The sequence below is a fragment of the Drosophila serrata genome, unplaced genomic scaffold (genome assembly GCF_035046125.1).
Source record: "Drosophila serrata isolate PLE 108 unplaced genomic scaffold, ASM3504612v1 contig_12, whole genome shotgun sequence".
Taxonomy (NCBI): domain Eukaryota; kingdom Metazoa; phylum Arthropoda; class Insecta; order Diptera; family Drosophilidae; genus Drosophila; species Drosophila serrata.
Window position 1 is genome coordinate 93,729 of NW_028256910.1, and position 19,763 is coordinate 113,491.

General features: G+C 41.6%; 3 protein-coding genes across 28 annotated transcripts; 1 reads left to right on the top strand and 2 right to left on the bottom strand.

Moving 5' to 3' along the window:
- Positions 1-60: 60 nt before the first annotated feature.
- LOC110179385 (uncharacterized) lies at positions 61-2,511 on the bottom strand. Its single transcript, XM_086827905.1, has one exon. The coding sequence runs from the start codon at positions 2,334-2,336 to the stop codon at positions 1,155-1,157; it is 1,182 nt and encodes a 393-aa protein (XP_086684031.1). The 5' UTR covers positions 2,337-2,511; the 3' UTR covers positions 61-1,154.
- A 2,474-nt stretch (positions 2,512-4,985) lies between these two features.
- Positions 4,986-5,419, bottom strand: LOC110179395 (uncharacterized; the record flags this gene model as incomplete). The annotated part of the gene is made up of 1 exon (XM_086827874.1): positions 4,986-5,419. A coding segment is annotated over one exon (324 nt), but the record flags the coding sequence as incomplete, so codon positions are not given.
- A 1,642-nt stretch (positions 5,420-7,061) lies between these two features.
- LOC110179383 (ral GTPase-activating protein subunit beta) lies at positions 7,062-18,279 on the top strand. Of its 26 annotated transcripts, none has more exons than XM_086827919.1 (17): positions 7,062-7,701; positions 7,773-7,992; positions 8,065-8,094; positions 8,265-8,663; positions 8,729-8,989; positions 9,814-10,356; positions 11,620-11,964; positions 12,798-12,938; positions 13,003-13,549; positions 13,610-13,833; positions 13,979-14,173; positions 14,298-14,438; positions 15,321-15,338; positions 15,683-16,291; positions 16,356-16,942; positions 17,002-17,843; positions 17,912-18,279. In XM_086827919.1, the coding sequence occupies exons 1-17, from the start codon at positions 7,510-7,512 to the stop codon at positions 18,024-18,026; spliced, it is 5,409 nt and encodes a 1,802-aa protein (XP_086684045.1). In that variant the 5' UTR covers positions 7,062-7,509; the 3' UTR covers positions 18,027-18,279. The 26 variants fall into 26 exon arrangements, with proteins under 26 accessions (XP_086684045.1, XP_086684050.1, XP_086684046.1 ...); XM_086827924.1 differs by having other exon boundaries at positions 15,737-16,291; XM_086827920.1 differs by lacking the exon at positions 15,321-15,338.
- The last annotated feature ends 1,484 nt before the right edge of the window (positions 18,280-19,763 follow it).

The window sequence follows — 19,763 nt, forward strand, 5'->3', positions numbered from 1 at the left end:
TGACCCGTGATCCGATCCGCCAAAAGCAAACATCAAACGACGCCTTGTCGCAGTTTTTTTTCTTTCTTTTTTTTTTTTTTGCGTGTGTGTGTTAAATGTTTAAACATTTGTGTGAAGAGAGAAATGTGCAATTTTGGGCAGTGTGGGACTCTCGTTATGCTAATACATTATTAGGGCCAATCTTTAAATCATATTTTTTATATGGAATGTGTGGAGAAATGAGGAAAGTGATAGAAATATTGATTTAATACAGAATTTGTTTTGCATTGCCAAAATTTCCTATTGGTAAGAAGTTTAAAATTATCAAATATAATACATAAAATTGTTTCTCTCGTCTTTAAAAGCTCGATTCTTTATAGCATTATTGAGAAGCAAGAATTAAATGCATAAAATGTGGGTTTAGATAAGGTAACTTATAGGCTTTGGGTTTATATGGGTATTGCTGGTCAAAGGAAACGATATGCAACAGTTCAAGGATCTATCTCTGACTCTGACAGGTATGGTTACTCTTGTTCAGCATCACCAGGCGAGTAGATTTAGACATCTTACATTATAAATCCTTTTAAATTATAGACTGTTAGTTAGGAATAGGAGAGGTCATATTGATTTATCTATGCTGTATCGATATTTAACGTGATTAAATGCAATATATGTGCAGTAAATCTATATTCTGTTTAATATAGAGTACGAAAGTATTAAAAAAAAAACATTTCTAAAAATTCCTGAAAATATTGATATTAGTCTTTTTATATATTTTAAATTTTATTCAGAATTCTTGGAATATTTTAGGGTATTTAAAAAACTTTGTATGCAAACACAAAAATGTAAATGAAACCATATTAGAAACAAACCGGGTTTTGTTAAGCAAAGTCAGTTAGTTAAAAAAGGGTTTTGATTGTGAAAAACCCTCTGTATTTTCTAGACCTTTCTCCCCAATTAATTAATCAATCAAAAATTTTTTTTGGGATTTTTCTATGTGTATATTTTTTAACAAAAAAAATGCGTGGTAAAAAAAATGTCTTAAATTAAACTCATGGCGTTGTGTAGGAATGGTAATAATGCTCTCTTGATGCAGTTAGCAGGAAGGTCCTTCGAAGATGTGTGTGTGTGTGTTTGTGGGCTTTCCTGCTTGCTCTCTGTGTGCATGTGTGTGTCTAGTAGGCGGGAGGGCCATAGGTCTGGGCTGGGGCATGGCCCACGGGCAGAACCTGCTCCTCCGGTGCAAAGACGGGTGCTGGCGCAGGATGAGGCACGCTCAGGACAGGAGCCGGTGCTGGGGCGGCATACACAGGAGCAGGGGCTGGAGCAGAGTACACGGGAGCAGGTGCTGGTGCGGAGTACACGGGAGCTGGGGCAGGGGCAGCATAAACTGGAGCTGGGGCAGGTGCAGCATAAACTGGAGCTGGGGCAGGAGCAGCATAAACTGGAGCTGGAGCAGGTGCAGCATAGACTGGAGCCGGGGCAGGGGCAGCATAGACTGGAGCAGGGGCAGGAGCAGCATAAACTGGAGCCGGGGCAGCGATATCCTGAACGGGGGGCAGGTAAGAAGCCACAGGCGAAGCCACTGGTCCGGGTACATCAATGGGAGCGTAGGCTGGTCCGGCAGCCGGAGCTGAGTGCTCGTGGATCACGCGCACCACCTTGGTGGCACCGGCACCGCCCGAGGAGTAACCGCCCGAGGAGTAGCCACCCGTAGAGTAACCGCTATCGTGGCTCTCGTGGACAACCTTGATGACCTGGGAGACGGCACCGCCCGAGGAGTAGCTGCCGCCGCCGCCGCCAATGAAGGCAGGTCCCGGAGCAGGTCCAGAGGCCACATTCACCACCTTAACGATCTGCGGGGCGCTCTCAACCAGCGGGGCACTGACCAATGGAGCGGACTCCTGCAGGACCTTGATCACCTTCACGGAGGAGGGAGCTGGACCGGCAGGTGGCAGGTAGACGGGTGCAGGAGCAGGTCCATAGCCATGGCCGCCGCTGCTGCCACCGGAGATGACTTTCACCTTGAAGACCTGAGGAGCAGCCTCGTACGAGTAGCCGCCGCCCGAGGAGTAGCCACCGGAAGAGTAACCGCCGCCGCCGCCCTGCTGGTGGATCACCTTGACCACCTGAACTGGGCCACTGGAGCCGTGTCCGCCATGTCCACCGTGGCCGCCGTGGTAGCCACCACCGCCGCCGCCGGAGTGTCCGCCTCCGTTGCCACCGCCTCCTCCATTGGCGCCCAGGCTGATGCTTGCCTTCAGGCCGCCACCGCCGCCGCCGCCGCCACCACCACCACCACCGCCTCCGAGCAGACCCAGGAAGCCGGCGTTGGCCACAGCGAAGAGAGCACACATGCAAACGAAGACCTGCCAAAGGATATAGAAGGTATATGTCAGTGGGAACTAAAGAAACATATTTATAATTTTAGAATTTACAAATTAAATAACACTAGAATATATCTAATTTGAGAAAAAACCAAAAATACTTTCTGGTTAACATATTTTTGATTTGAAATTTTTGTTTTTAATATAAGAAATCCTTTTCATATAACCTTTTTTTATTGGAAAATTAACTTTTGATGTTTCTTTAATTTGAAATATTTAAAATTTCTGTGGTTCTTATTTCTATATTTCACAGAAAATCAATTTTTTCAATAGAAAAACTTTGTGGTTTAAGATTTTCATGACTAATAACTTATTTAAGTTTAGGAATTTCCGTTTTCCTTTATTTTATGGATTATTTGGCACTTTTTCTTAAATAAAACAAAAAATCACTTTTGGAACAAATTTAAAAAAAGATTGAGTTAAAAAAAAAATCAAGTATAGAATATCCAGGATACTTTTTAGTTATGTTCACAAGACCTTTATGGTTCGTTTTCACTTTTCATATATATTTCATATCACACAGGATATTTTCGGTTTCTGATTTTTGTTATATTTTTCGTGGAGGAGGAGTAGGAGCTCACCTTCATGCTGACCACTAATCCACTTGATGCGATGATACCAATTCCCAAAAAAAAAAACGCCTTGAGTGCCGATGAGCAGCGACTGATGTCCAATCGATCGGAGACCTAGTCTTTTATACGATGTAAGCGATCATTGGCGAACAAAAGGCGTTGAATTAACATTTCCAAACCACCCATCATCATGGGCATGGGCATTGGTCATCGTCTTGGGCATCATCTTTTGGCTTTCGATTTAATTTTCACCATGGGCGCAGCAGCAACATCAGCAGCAGCAGCAACAGCAGGTCTTTTGCTGCATTTCCGAAATTCCGTAAGGGGCTCCCACAATTAGCATGAAAATGAGACGCTCCGATAGTGATAAGCCCACAGCGGCTTTCATATTTTCAGTTTTCGTTTTCGTTTCAGGTTTAGGTTTTCGTTTTCGTTTTCGTTTTAACATACATAGTTTTAGTTGCTGTTTTAGTTTTCATTTTCGTTTTAGGTTTTATGTCATTTGCATACACGGGCATGCTGCAGAGAGACATTGCCTCACAAGGCGGCCGGCTGTCTGTCATAAACCAAAGCAAAAGCTAAAGAGCCAGAGCCCAACCCAATCCCCCAAGGTGGCGGCATCCAGGTATTTCAAGGTGAATCGGAATCTGTTGTCAACTGGCTGCCTGGCTGGCTCATCATCATCATCATCATCATCCATTGATGATCGTCTTTGGCTTTCTGAGATTATGCAAGCGGCCGCATCGTTTATGTCGCATCTTTTGAGCCCATGTAAAACGCATTATGTTGGCCCAATAAGCATAAAATCAATTGGCCAACGGGGCGGATCAGTGATGAGAGGTATGAGGCTGATTTGTATATATAAAATATAAATATATACTTAATATATATATATATATCTTAGGGATATGTTGTAGAATATATAATATTATATAATAACTTAGCTGTTCTGTTAAATATTTAAGAAAATGGAAAATTTTTATAGAAATGTGATTTTTCTGAAGACCTTAGGGTATTTTCTTGGAGGATTGTAAGGTCTATGGATCCTAAGCCATATAACATTTACTTTAAGCTATCTTTATAGTAAGAAAACCTGGTGCAAATTATATAAAAGATCCCTACCTCAAAGAACTTTACCTTTTTTATTAATTTTTATTACAAATATAACATAATTATGTTCATTAACAGTTCCCACAGATTTTCAAAAATAACCCCATTAAGTTTCATGTTTCTTGATACAGAGATTCCTATTTAATTCATCACGATCAAGATTTAACACCAATGTTTACCTAACTAATTAGAAGGATTTAATTTTAATTATTAAATAATAATAAACAGATTTTCTTTGACTGCACCAAATACACCTGTGAAAGCCAGAGTGTGGGAAAATTAACGGCTTGAATCAAAGGTTGCTACACCTGCACTCTGTCCTAATCGTTTTCATGATCTTGTCTAGGCATCTTATGGATTGTTAATTGATGTGTATTTGAGTAACACGTTTCACTTGAGATATCATAGTACAATATTATATATATTTTTCCAAATAACAAAAGCAAATTAAACTTATTTTTCCATTTTAACCGATTTAATTTCTTCATAAATCATCCTAACTTAACCTTTGGCTTTCTAGCCACATCAAATCAATTATTTGGTTAATTTATTATGACCTTAATTTACTCAGTTAAAAGGGAGGAAAAATCAAATAGCAGTTTAGTTTAAGTAAATGATCAAATATTTTAAATTAATAGTCATTAATCATAGCAAGTTGTATTTTTAGCTATACCATTATTTTATTAAGTTTGTAATCCCATCGGATTAATCATAACCGAAGCTTATTAATTATTGATCTTTACAAAGGAAATTAAGAAAACTTTAGGTTGAGTTCATTTGAAATCTATGAAGAATTCTATGTGTGAGAGGCATAAAGTTTATAAAGATTGTAAACAGTAACCAAATATGGTTTTTTGGATCAAAACAGTCGTTAAAAAAGTCAGCAAACATCATATAATATGATCCTATTGTTATAGAAATAGTAAACACGCCTCAATTTAATTATTTGTTCATTTTAATCAGAGTTTATTTAGCACATTACAAAAAAAAAGGTAGTGAAGTGGATCGGGAGTGTTGGTGGTTATCCAGTTTTTGGGCAAACACCATTTACTTCTGCTTCAGCCAACCGCCATAGGACTGGATGAGGGGAGCATCGTAGACGGCGGCATGGCCGACACGAACACTGGAGGTCAGCACCGGAACGGAGTCAACAACGGGAACATGACGCACCACCGGGACATGACGGACAACGGGAACGCTGCGGACCACGGGCACCGAACGGACCACGGGCACGGAGCGAACCACTGGAACGGCGGCTACGGGAGCATAGGACAAGGCGGATCCATGGATCACACTGCTCTGGGCGAGGGCCACGAAGGCGGCGATCAGGAGGCTGACAATAAAGAACTGAAATGAAGATGTAACATTATTAAAAAGTGATCATTGGAAAACACAAAAAAAAAGGCTTAAAATCACAATTTTTCAAAAATATAGTTGTTACAATTTAAACTAAGCTGCTGCTTTAAGATTTTGTTAAATTGTATAAAAAGTGTTTGTAAATTTGAAGCGTTAAGATACAAATGCAACACTTGTATTGTTTTAAATACTTTTTCAAAAGATTTGGTTATTAGAAGTATCACATTTTTTGTGTATGTGTGTTTGTTTTTTTATGTATCACTTTTAAATATCAAAGTTTAATGTCATTTTCAAATAGGCACTTTTAGGTTTCACAAAAAAATAATTAAACAGAAATCTGTCAAGTCCTTTGATTGCACTTTTTAATGATTTCAAAAAGTGTTTTCAGCACACTCAAGTCCTGTGGAGATTCTCACCTTCATGGTGATTGGATTTGATTATTTTTTAGTTTGTAGCTTGATTGCCGAATGATTTGTGTTGATCTATCGGCCTTTACGGGGAACTTATATACCGCCGAGAATCGCGAAAGTAGAGCAATAAAATCGAACCAATAGAACGTATACGGATACACAAGATCGACGAGGTGTTTGGAGTGCCATTATTATTGATATTACCCCGCATAGATAGCGTCATAACTTATTCGAGACCCCTTTCAAGTTGGTCAGAACAATGAGAACTCGTTCCTCCTGCGACAGGTGCCATCACCAGGTGCCAGGTTTCCGCACCACAGCGCAGCTCCTCTCGGTCATTGACGAATTCTTGTGCAAATTGATTGTCGCTTCATCGCTTCATAAACGCCGTGGGTTTTTCTCATACTTATATAGTATATACATATATTATTTTGTAGTTTGACTAAACTTTATTTATGAGCCCATTGTCCACGCCCTATTATGCTTTTTGGTTCAGCGCAAAGTAATGCAAATTTATTCAAAATCCAGCAACGCTTCCTCAATGCAAAAAGAGCGCAAAAAATAAACATTGTTTGACGAAAAATACAAGTTTTGTCTTTTTTTGTTTTATTTTTGGCCAAGAAACATTTATGTAAATGTCAAATGAGCTTTACTTTTCTCAGACAAAGTATATTGTAGTTTTAAGTCTATATTTGGTTTTAAGTTTTAATAGTTAAAAGCTACCTATACGTGGCGATCCATTCGCATTCATTTTTCGTTTAAATACCTTGCAGATCTTTATAAATATGATATTAACATAAGTTCTCATATATATATATTTAATTATTTATGATTTATCAAATTTAAAATGTTAACAGAAGCACTTCTTTGTCAACATATCTTTTGAGATTTAACATCTTTTGCAAAGTCATTAAATTTTAAAAAGTCATTAAATTTTCAAAATTTTGTTTAAGAGTTTTGTATTTCGATGTTAAATAAACATTTATGTTAATTTATTAATTGTTTTCAAATAACTTTCTCTTTTTTGGTGAAAAATAAAACAAAGACAGAGACACAAAACTGCTATAATGTCTGGCCAAATAAATAAATAAATGCTTCCGTGAATATTTACCTCTATTATTATTACTTTTTATAGAGATAAAAAAATGGCCAAGATTTGTTTTAAATTTGATTTTCAAATTTTCTTTTCGTTACACCTTTCAATCTGACCCGCACTGTCCAGCACTGCTTCCGGCGCGCTACCCAACACTGAAACCAAGCCCACACACAGCTGTTTACATCGCCCCCTCTCGCTCGCACTCTTTTCGCTCGTAATTTTTTGTATGTTTTTTTTTCTGTGGCGCTCTCGTGGAGAAAAAACTATTGTAAAATAATCGCCTCAATGGCGTTCTAATTAAATCGCAATTGTAAATAACCAAAAGGCGGGACTGCAGCGAAACCATTAGCGGCAAAGTGCAACATGTGCGATTGGCGAAACATAAACAAAAGAAGCGAAATCGGAAGCAGCAGCAGCAACAACAACATGGCCTCCACTTCTTGATGTTGACGTCAACAAAGTGAAATTGAAATCCAATCGAAGAAGCTAACTGAGAAATATTAGAAGTGCAAAGCGGAAACGGCAGACAAGAAAGTGTAGAAGAAGCAACAACCGGAAGAACAACATCCCAGCAGGAGGATCCTGCCGATCCTGTCAACATGTACTCCGAATGGGCATCGCTTTCCGCCCAGATCACGGCCAATAGCTGTGGCGCTCAGTGCTTTAGTGTCCTCAACAAGTTTCCCGCCTCCGCCGGCCGCGAGGTGGTCGTCTCCGTGGTCAAGCAGCTGGGAACTAATCTAGGAATCACGCAAAATGCCGAGCCCAGTCATCTGGTCAAGGATGAGGAGGTGGGTGTTCCTTTAAAAGGGACTTCGGAAAATATTATCATAAACCAAGTAACATATTCCATAAATTCCAGGTGAAATGGTGCATGGACGTCATTTGTTTTGGCCTCTCGCTGCCGCTGCAAGAGCACGAGACCATCAAGGACTGCGTCAATGTCTATTGTGAGTGGCTGACCGCGCTGCATCCGCAGCCGAGGATCAGTGTACCCAAGCCCATTTGCGAGGATGCCAATCTGTATGCCCGCCAGATCATCAATCACTTTCACAACCTGTTTGTGCCACGGCAGGGCGAGAGTAAGTTGCTTAACTCTATTCCCTACCCAAAGGACCCCCATTAATCCTAAGCTAACCTCTGAAAATTTCAAGTCTTGCCATTTCTATACCAAACCACGCTTGGTAGGTTACACGCTCGAATTGTTTATTTACTTGGAGTAAATATGGCTTCAAATCGTAGCTTGAGGATTATTTTTCAAGCTGCTCAGATTTCAAGCAATACATATTAGCTCGCTAAATGTCCCTGGAGAATCCCTAGAATGCCAGACTAATCCTTAATGCCTTAATCTCAGGTGCTGATACCATTAAAAGGCAGGCGGTGCTTTGCCATCGGGTGCTCCGAACACTCCAGCAGACGGCACAAATCTCTCACCTGATGGACCGACAGACATGGGACACTCTGCTCCTGTTTTTGCTGGCCATCAATGAGATCCTACTGGCACCGCCCACCGTCAAGGATGACGTGGGCGACCAACTGTGCGAACGGGTGCTCTCCGTGCTGTTTGAGGTCTGGCTGCTGGCCTGCGTGCGGAGCTTTCCCTCGCCATCGATGTGGAAGACTCTGCAGGAGTCGTGCGCCATGTGGCGGCATCGTGTGGCTCTCGTAGATCAGTGGAATCGGGTGAATCTGGCCCTAACCGCCCGCCTTCTGGAGTTTAGCTATGGCCCCGCGTTTCCTCAGCTCAAAAATGGTAAATTTTTTATAATAAACTTAGGTATATTCGCACTGCTCTAATTCGAGAACTCTCCTTTGCAGCGGAAGAAGATGGACAGCTAATACCTGTTGGCATGTCCAATGATTGTGTGGCCCAGACCTGGTATCGGTTCCTTCGGATGATTGGCAATCCCACGGCTCTCTGTTCGCCGCATATTATTAGCAAATCATCACACTTTGTTCAATGGGCATTGACACATGAAAAGGGGGCCGAAACCCATCAGCATCCGTGTTTGCAGCAACTGCCGCAGATATTTCTCAATGCCATGAAGGGCATATCCAGTCAGGTGGACGCATTTCTGGGTAAGAACAGATTTCTTTTGGACGAATAAATTGGTTATGGGTGGCATATAATAATATATTATATCAGAATATCAGAGTTGGTAAATAGTTTGACCATTTTGGAGTTGTTTCCTTGAAGTTCTTATTGAAACTCTTAAAACGGACTCAACCGTATTGTTTATTTGAATGTTTGTAAGTCACTTAAATAAGCCTGTCTTGGTTATATTAACTCTTATTGTTTTTTGATGGGATTGAATTTAATTTTAAACGCGAATAAAGCGGTGTCAAGAGAGAGCAATCCAGTGGGAAGTTTAAGCAACCGAAAAGACACCTTTAGAGCTGTGCTAACAGTAAAGAACAATTAAGAAAACTATGTGTCAAAATGGTCATTCATTATTTACAGCCTCCGATTTCCAATAAATATCTATGACCTGGTACTCCTTTTAGTAAATGATTCTTTTATAAAATCATATAATTTCACTTTGTCCGCAAAATCATATTCTTTATATCGCAAACCTTAGGTTAACGACATATTCTTAAGTTCCTATGCAAGAGTTACTTGGATTTATTTCTAGTACTAGAAAACTAATCTACTTAATCAAGTATTTTGAGAACCAGGTCTCCATAAAGTCGGAAAACCCGACCTTTGGCCATTCTTTAACGTTTAGACTTAGTTTAATTGTGGTAGGCTAGCTGAGAGTACTTCACCATCTATCTCTTTGTTCGTTTGTTTATCTCTATCTCGCTTTGCTAACCCTCCTCCTCCTCCAAATATAAATTGTATCTAATTCGCAAACTGCCTGAAATCCGCTGAAAAACATGTGAAAAACCCCACCGTCGAGCAGGCATTTATATAGCGCCGCCTCAGCAAACGGAGGGCGTGGTGACAAACCTCCTGGAAATTCGTCACTCACTGAACGAGGCCACCTCCGCGAGTCTGCAGCAGTTTATCCACTCGAGCAGCGCCACGAATATAGCGAATCATCATCAGCAACAGCAACAGCAGCAGCATCATCACCACCATCATCTCCACTATCCGCACTTGCATTTACATGGCGCCGGTAGCTTTCTGCGCGACAATTTCATGAGCAACTCGGCTAGCTCAGCTCTCAACGCCATTATGGGTCACCATGGCCATCACCATGGTCACCATCAGCAGCAACAGCAGCTCCAGCAGATCAACGCCTCGCCCACAACAAGTCTGTCTGCTTCGGGTGCTTCTGCTGTGGGCGGTACCAGTGCCGGTGGCAGTCACTCTGCCGGAGTCGTTGGCAGCATCTCATTTGGCCATACGGAATCCGCCTCAGTCTCGGCCACGCCCACACCGCCACTGCAGCGACGATTGGCCAAGAGCTTCAGCGTGGCGCCGACCATCACACAGCAGAAGGGTGCGGAATGTCCTCTCCAAGAATTTCAATATTGCAATGAAAACCCACCAAATGTTGTACTCTATTTTTTGTCATTCAAGATTTGTTCATTTTTTTTTTTTTAAGAATCCTGGCAGGGATTTTAATATTGTATATGTGGTGTATCTTGTTATTTTCCAAGGGGACATTAGGGATGTATATCGAGAGATAAAGTATGCTATTATATACTACATTATGAAAAGAAGAGTGGAATCTAATTTCGGTAAGCCTAAGTTTGTTTACACTTGCAGTTATCAATTAAATCATTTAGAATTAGTCCAATTCGATCAAATTAAAAGAACAACTAACCGGAATTATATGAAATACTTTGACATATCATAAAAATTCGACATAGATAAAAATATTGTTGAAAACTGAAAAAGTTAATTTTATAATTTGTAAATTTTTCTATCCTTATGATACATTACATATAAATCTTGTCGGGGTTTTGTATAAGACGAAGTTTTTTTATAAATTAATATAGATTTAAATGTAATGTATCATTACGATAGGAAAATGTATCGTAAACTATGCCGTGTATTATTGTTTAGGAACTGCAACGAATTTTTCGCTATGTTATAAAAGATTTCCCTGGGAAATGCTCAAACTTTTAAGAGTGTTGATAAAACAATAACGCATTTCTACAAGACCGTTTCAATTTTGTAGCTAAATTAAAAGCATTAGGAAACATTAAACTTATGAATGCACTTACCTGCCAGGGTACTTGCCCTTCGGTACACCGAAGTCTGGATCAAATTTTTTATCCTTCACATTGCGCTTTTTGAACTAAATTTGACTTGCTTTTTGTGTTTGCCGCTTGCCTAGAGATGTTGTGTTGCCTTGATTCCACCATCGCGTCAATCATTTCTCCATTTCTGCAGTTTCTTCACGAGTTTTGCATTTTTTTTCCAAGTACATACATATAGATATATATTTTTGTATAATTTGTTCCCGTAGCATGTGTGGAATAATCTCGGTGTAATTGCCCGGCGCGGATGAGTCGGGGAACTGAGTAACTGTTTCCACTTTCCACTTGCCACCTCGGCCCATATCGGTGGGATTATGCATTGTAATTTATCTGCTGCCATATACACGCCCACAATTATTGCATGCTCCCTTTTAGTATCTGTAGCTGTAGCTGTAGCTGTAGATGTATCTATGTATCTTTGTATCTTTGTATCTGGCGCTCACTAATTTCTCACACTTGCTCTGCTCTACTCACTATCCCCCGCCCCCCGCGATCAGGCCTAAGCAAGACCTCGCTTATCGGTCTCACCGGCGGCGGTAGCGGTGGAGCCGGTGGCAGCGGTGCACGCAATGCGATCAGCAGCAGCAGCAACATCTCAAGCACTAGCATTGCCGCCAGCACCATCACCACCTCCACCACCACCGGCAGCACCATCGCCTCCGCCAGCAACTCCACTGCCGCTGCCGCTGCTGCTGCTGCTGCTGCTGGCCCTGGGACAACCTTGGGCTCGGGACCAACTGTAAGCCTGGTACCGGGATCGGGAAGCGGCTCTGCTCCTGCACCGGCGCCCACAACACCCACATCGACCTCGGGTCCGCCATCGGCGAGCAGCAGCATCAACTGTAAGTTAGCACAATGGGAAATGATAGGGAGCTCAGGTTTCATTCTTAAAAAAACAAGAATTAGAGAAGCTTTGATAAACTTTATAAAATCCATATGATCCATGATCTATATATGCATAAATATGTATAAAATTCATAGTATCGTAGATAAAAATGTATAAAGCTTTTAGCAATACATAATATTTATGAATCAGAATCTTAACTTGATGTATTTGGAAAAGGTTTACATAAATTAAAACATTACTTAGGGGTTTCTTAAGCTTGTTTTTAATTCAAGCTCAAGTTTACTAGTTTTCTTGGTAGATTTATAATCTTAGATATATCTTTAACTGTCACAAAGCCTTTTAAAGCTGAGTAGCTCTTAAATAATTATATATTTCACCAGCTTAATGAAGTTATTGCCATATATTTTTAGTTAGAAATAGGAATAAACCTTAAACATATTAGATAGTTGATAGATTTATAGTCATATATCACTTTAAGTGGCATTTCTATGATTATTTTTTAATGACAAAAAACCTATGTGAACTGAGTGGCTTTAAAGTTTTAAAATTGTGCTGTAATTTGAATCCCGCGCTTGGATATCTCCCCATTGCTAATTGGATCTATTTTTGCATTGTGTGTGCTGTGCGCCGTGTGAATCGTTGTGAGCTAACTAACATCTAACAGATGTTCTAAAAAAAATGAAAACCCGCCCCCTAATACAACCTGCAACCCGTTCCCTGCTCATACTGACTGTCTATATATCAGCTTTCTCTCTCTACATATCTCTCTCTCTTTCTCTCTCTCGGTGTGTGTGTGTGTGTGTGTGTGTGGCTCCATCGCGATCACAGCTCTGCCACTGACTTCGATGGGAGCGGGCGTTGAGTTGGCCGTGGCCAGGCCCAAGTGCAACAGCATTCTCCACGTATTCCATGAGTGGCTCTTCGAGGCGGCGCACATAGGCGGTGACACTTGGCGCCAGAATCGAAAGAGTAAGTCCCATAATATACTTTTTATAAAACCAAAGTGATTCCCTAATTAATCTCCCATTCATAGAGCAAGCATGCGAGGCCAGTAAACGTCCTTCGTCGATGATCATGGAGCATCGAAAGGGATCCATTTCGTTGTCGCAGCCCAACTCACTCAATGATCCGCAATCGCTGCCGCCCACGCTAACCATTGATAAGTATGAATCGGGTCGAGCCGAGGCCATTGGAACACTTTGCAAGATATTCTGTGCAAAGAAGACCGGCGAGGAGATCCTGCCCGTCTATCTGGCCCGGTTCTACATGGCCCTGCAGCAGTGCCTGAAGATCACCGAGTCGCGGGAGTGCGACGAGACGCTGGCCAGCATCCTGTTGCATTCGAGCGACCTATTTCGCTTGGATCTGGATGGGATAAATGTCCTGCTGCCGGGCTTCATAGCCGCCCTGGAGATCGTGTTGCCCGACAAGGACCTAAAGCTGAAGACCCATTCGATGGCCTTTAATCGCACAGAGCTACGTCGCTCGGCTATTAACATACTGCTGTCCATTATGGTGCTGCCGTTGCACTACCAGACGCTGCCCATCCGGGATCTGGTGACCAGCGAAACCAGCGAGAAGTAAGAGAATAAGACAGTAGTAATTTCTTATATATTTATCTTTGTAATACTCTTCCACAGAATATTCACCTTCATTCAGCTCAAGTCTCGGCTTATGAACATCCTGATGAATGCCTTGCAGGTGGAAACGGATGCCCAGAATACGCACATGCTGCTGGGTGGCCTCTTGCTGTGCGTCCAAGATGCGGTCACCTTTGAGGAAACGGAACTGGGGGGCGGCAATCTGTCGCACAATTCCAGTGGCGTGCAAAACCAGCACCATGAGGCCAACCTACTGAGCTCTGGTATGCATTTCCCACATCTCGCGATCTCATCCAGCTTGATTTAATTCGATTCTTTAATTATTTAATTATGTTATTGAATTCATTTTGTTTTTTTGTATTTGTTTTTTTTTTCCTTTGGCATTTTGTTGTGTTTTGTGCGCCTCAGCTTGCTCGGAGCGTTCCGTTTCGCTGGTCAGCGCTGGCACGGCCAGCCTGAGCGGCCAGACGACGGCCACCATGGGAGCGGGCTCTGGCTCAATTCGTGACACGGCCTCCTCGGCCCATGATTACCCCAGCCTGACCATATCCGATGACATGTCGTTTGAGTTTGGCCAGGAGCTGGACAGTGGTACTACCTATGGTAAACTAAGTTTATTTTTCTTTGTTTTTCTGAAATTAACATGGAATTTTTTGTACCTTTAAACTGACTTTGTGAAGATTACATTTCCCTACCCTAACGTTACCATTTTTTTACACATTTCTAGATAATGCTCATGCCTTATTTGTACGCGCCACGTATTTGGTTTGTCATCGTTTGATTTCGTCGTGGAAAACGGATTTGAATGTTTCTCTGGCTGCCCTGGAACTTCTATCTGGTTTGGCCAGGCTTCACATTCGGGAGACAGGTGAGAATAATCGTTGGAATCATGGGGAATCTTGCATGTGATCTCTTGGTGTCTATAAAAATGTGCTCTTGCAAAGGCTTGATCTAATGCTAAGGAATTAGGAGCTTAATCATTCAATCATTAATGCTTCTGGTTTTGGAAATATTTAGAGCTGGAAAGTTTAAATTAAACAAAGCTGAAATATCGAAAGATTTGAAATCGCTTTAAAGAACTGTCATTTAAACATCTGTTTTGTCTTTTTCACAATACTTTTGACCACTTTTTATATAATAAATATAATATAATATAAAATAATATATAAAATGTCATGATAGATAAATGTACATATGTATTTATATTAGCTTATATACCTGTCACTTTTTCATTATAAAATGAGCATAAAATTAGCAAGTACAAATTTAGTTTTTGAGGCAAAATCCGATATATCAAAATTTTACTTATCGATAAATCGCAATGTGATAAAGATGTTAAAATTGATGTCAGCAAAAAAAGATTGTTAAATATTTTACTAATAATTTCGATAATATCGATAGTATAACGTTAAATCCGATATTTTTCGATATATAAATTATATATTTTATAGTATTGATATTTTTCCCCGTGAGAGTCAGCTAAAAGCATATACATTTTAGTTTTTTCTTAATATTCCCAGAAAAATATACAATAATCCTTTGCAAGGGCAAAATACAAATAGCCTTTCCTTTCTTGATTTTAATGTCGTGTGTGTTTTCCTCTGTCGCCCCCCTTTTCTGTTTTATGTTTACCTTTAAAACTATATGTATCCATATATATATATATAAATCTATATATATGTGCGTTCTTTTTGAAATCTTAACTCCTTGAAAAAAAAAAAACCACCTTAACCCTTTAACTGTGCGGCAGCCAGGAAATTTACAAATGGTAATTGATTGACGAAACCAAACTAACCTAACTAACGCCACTTTCTTCTGTCTTTCTTTCTTTCTTTCGTTCTATTTATTTTTTGAATTGATTGATTGATGCATTTCTTTTTTCTAACCGCCATCGAAATCCGCACCACCGCCATCAACGAATCCAACTCCCAATAAACCACCCATCACCAACCACATCACGAATTCACGAACTCATCCACAACGATTGCGATTTGTTTCCATGTATATCCAACCTGTATCTAACGTATATTTAATTTGCCTTGTAAATAACCAATGATAAATACATAATCCCCCACATAATCCGAACCATCCATCACACCGACCTCCACGTAGACACCTTAGTGAGAATATACGAAGCTAGTCAGAATCTAACGATAATCTCCTCAGACGCTCTAGAGTGCAAGCGGGCAGTGAAGTGGATCTGTGACTATATCTGCTACCAATGCTCCCGGCCACCGCCGGCGCACAGCAAGGATCTGCATAGCACCATTGTGGCGGCCTTCCAGTGCACCGCCGCCTGGCTCATGCAGCATCCGTATCTGCTGCAGGACAAGGACTGCCTCCAGACCGTACTCGAAGTGGTCGAGCTGGGCATTTCGGGCACAAAGAGCCAGAGCAAGGGCGGTGACATACCCAAGTTTAAGGATGAGAAGGAACTGAAACCCGCCTCGATGCGGGTACGAGATGCGGCGGAGAATCTACTGACCATTATACTGGAGCAGGTGGGCTACTTTCCCAGCGAATGCGGTCCCGAGTCGATATCGTCGCTGCTCGACGAGGTGGCCCTCATGAAGCACTGCAACTCGATGGCGCCAGCGGCGGCAACAAGCAGCGAACAGGCCATCGCCAAGTTCAAATACTTTGTGACGGAGAACTCGACGATTCTAGCCCTGCTGGAGGAGCCGCTGGGCAACGACCAGGATCCCCAGCCAACGGTTACACGTAAGGGTTTGCCTTTTAAAGCTTTCTGTTCAGTTTAAATCATTAAGGTCTTTCTCTCCGCCAGTGCTCATCCGTGGTCCATTTGGACGGCACGCTTGGACGATGCAGTTGCGTCACTTGCCGCGCAGCAAGTCGGGTATTAAATATCATGCCGTCAATCCCGGTAGACCCATACCCATGAACGATGTCACCCAGCGACCGGAGTGCGAGCAAAAGAACTTCCCGGAGGGCGTGGACAAGGTGCAACCCTGTGTGGCGGACTACTCCATTCCAACTATCGAACAAATACGCGAGCAGTATGGTTCGGGCAGCATTCGGGAGCTGGAGGCAATGCTGGAGAACCAGAGCATTCACGAGAAACTGGCCTGGGCGGAGGCAGACACCAGTGCCGATAGCCTGTCGCATGCCCAGGAATGTGTGCCGCCGGCGGTGTGCCACGAGTTTCATGCCGCACGGCTATTCCTCTCGCACTTTGGATTTCTCGGCTTCGAGTCACGCAATCCGCACAATCCAGCCGAATCGCTGGGCACGCCGCCGCAGAGACCGCTTATCGTGCTGGACACCAAGTCGACGGCCTTTGCCGCCGATCTGGAGCGGCTGGACAAGCTGAGTGCGCGGACCCATGACACGGTCTATGTGTTCTATGTCAAGGTAACTCCTATCTTTACTTATTTTGTATCCTTAACAAACATTTTCCTCCTTTCCTCCAGTCGGGTCAGACAAGTGCTCAGCAGATAATTGGTAACATGGCCGAGGAACAGTCCTCTGGACGCGATCCACATTTTGCCAGCATGTTGCAGACTCTGGGTTGGCCCGTTCAGGTTGCGGAGCACTCGGGCTGGACGGGATTTGTCCACAACTCGTGGTCGCTCAAGGGAACGCCCGAGGAGCACGTTAACCAAGCACCCAATGAGCTCAACTACAATGGTTCGCAGCGGGTGATCTATTGGGCGGATGTCTCGTCGGAAATTGCCTTCGTGGTGCCCACGGCGTGGAATCTGCGGCATAACAGCGATACCAACGATACGGGCAGCATATCATCCAACCAGGATCAGATTGGAGGCTCCAGCAACGTGTGGGACACGATGGACGGCGGCGGAACCGGTTTGGCCAAGTCCAAGTCGAGGAATCTCAGCCTGGAGCTCGATACGACGCGCAGTAGAGATGCCAAGGAACCGGTGCCTCCCACTCGCCGGAAAGGTAATGTGACGAAACCGACGTTGCTGGCACAGGCACCCGCCAAGATCTTTCTGGTGTGGCTGGAGAGCTACGAGGATTACCTGAACTTTCCGCTGGAGGACATGCTCGCCTATACGCGCACCGGTGAGGAGCTGCACACGCTGCAGCTGCCCCGCGCCTCCGACTGTCATGTGATCTTTGTGCATTCGCTGCTCTCGGGTCTGCTCCGAGTGAAGCTGCAGGGTCCACCCGGCAGGATGAGCTTCGCCACACCGCTGGTCGATGGCATGGTGCTTAGTCGGCGAGTTGTGGGGAATCTGGTAAGACAGACGGCATTGAACATATCACGCCGACGGCGACTGGACAATGACAAGTGAGTTTGCTACAAATATGAATTCCCTCAAAGTATCGAAGCTATAACTAAGCGGTTTCTTTTTGCAGCTACCAACCGCCGCATGTGCGACGGCGCCTCAAGGTGCAGGACATTGTCCTCAAGTACAAAATGGATTTGAGCGAGGCCGAGCTGTTGGCCCATCTATTCCAACGTGCAATCTAGCCACCAGGCGATCAAAAGTATTATATATATATATACATATATATATTAACCAGCGTGGGACTAGCGCCAGAGAAGTGCTCCTCCTTACCCTGCCCTGTCCTGTATTAACATGTGTGTGTGCTTATAACTAAAAACCCACAAAAAGAAAAACTGATCCGTAATCGGTGTCCACTGAGTGTCCCCCGAAACACAGACCGTATGCTAATTATATTATTTTTTTGCTAATAAATCTAATTTATACTTTACAAAAGTATTTGTAACGAGTATTACATGCTCTGCGTTGTTGCTCTATGCGTAATCCATTCACCTGAGAAGCGGAAACAATGCGCTGTGCGTTTATAAATACATAATCTGGACGCACATCCGAAATCAATTTTGGCCCACGGTAGACTTACAAAATATGGGAGATGAACGCGTGAGGTGAAAGCCAATCGTGAGGAAAGGGAAAATAATTGAAAATATTTTCATTGATTAGGAAAGCCAAAGGAAATGGTAATGGTTGTTATATTACATTGGAAATAATTCCTAAATCTGTTCTAAGCCACAAAATCGAGAATCTAATATAGAAATACAATATTGCATTTTAAATGTAGTTGCAATATTTTATTACATAATTCATATATTTACATTTTATTTACATAATATTGTATAATTTTATAATCCTTTTAAAAAGTTTATAAAAAAAGTACATATTACTATAACGTGAAAAGAAACAAAATCACAAAATTGGATAACTCATTTTAAAATTATTTTGAGTTGTGTAAGTGATTTGCTTATTTTGAGTGTATTTTAATTTTATTTTTAGTGTATTTTAAGTGAACTTTGGGAATACATTTTAAGTGTATTATGAGTGTGTTTTCATTTAATTTTCAGTGTATTTTTTTATATTATTTTTAAGGGTATTTTGAGTGTAACTTTATTGTATTTTGAGTGTACTTGGAATGTATTTTGGTTGTGTTTAAAATAAATTTTCGGTATACTTTCGAGTGAATTTCGGGTATTATTTGAGTGTATTTTGGTTGTGTTTCGAGTGAATTCAGGGTATATTTTGAGTATGTTTTTGGGGTTTTTTTTTGAGTGTGTTGTAATTATATTTCGAGTATATTTTGGGTATATTTTGAGTGTGTTTTGGGAGTACTTTATATTGAGTGTACTTTTAAGTTGTATTTTAAGTACATTTTGAGAATATTTTGGGTGTACTTAGAGTGGGTTTTGGGTGTACTTAGAGAGTATTCTGGTTGTTTTTGGATGTTTTTCGGTCTCATTTTCTTGAAGCTTATAATTACTACTTGGAATGCCTGCACTAATTTAATAAATAAATAATATAATATTATTATTTATATGACATTTGAAAAACCGGGTATATTTAAAGTATATTTTGGGTGTGTTGTAATAATATTTTGAGTGTATTTTGGGAGTATTTTAATTGTATTATGAGTGTACTTTATGTTGTGTTTTGGGTTGTATTTTAGGTAAATTTTGGGTGTATTTAGAATGAGTTTTGGGTGTATTTTGACTGCACTAATTTAATAAATAAATAATGTAATATTATTACTAATTATATCACAATTGAAAAACCGTGAGTGAAAGGTTCCCTTCTGTGTCACGTTGTCATCTCTCTCTTCCGACCCTCCGCAGCATCTTTGGATAATTTCACCTTTGACTTTGGCGGGTCTCTGGGGCATGGATGGGGATGGGTGAATTGGGTCTGGTGATCGTTGATCGGTGCTTGGTGGC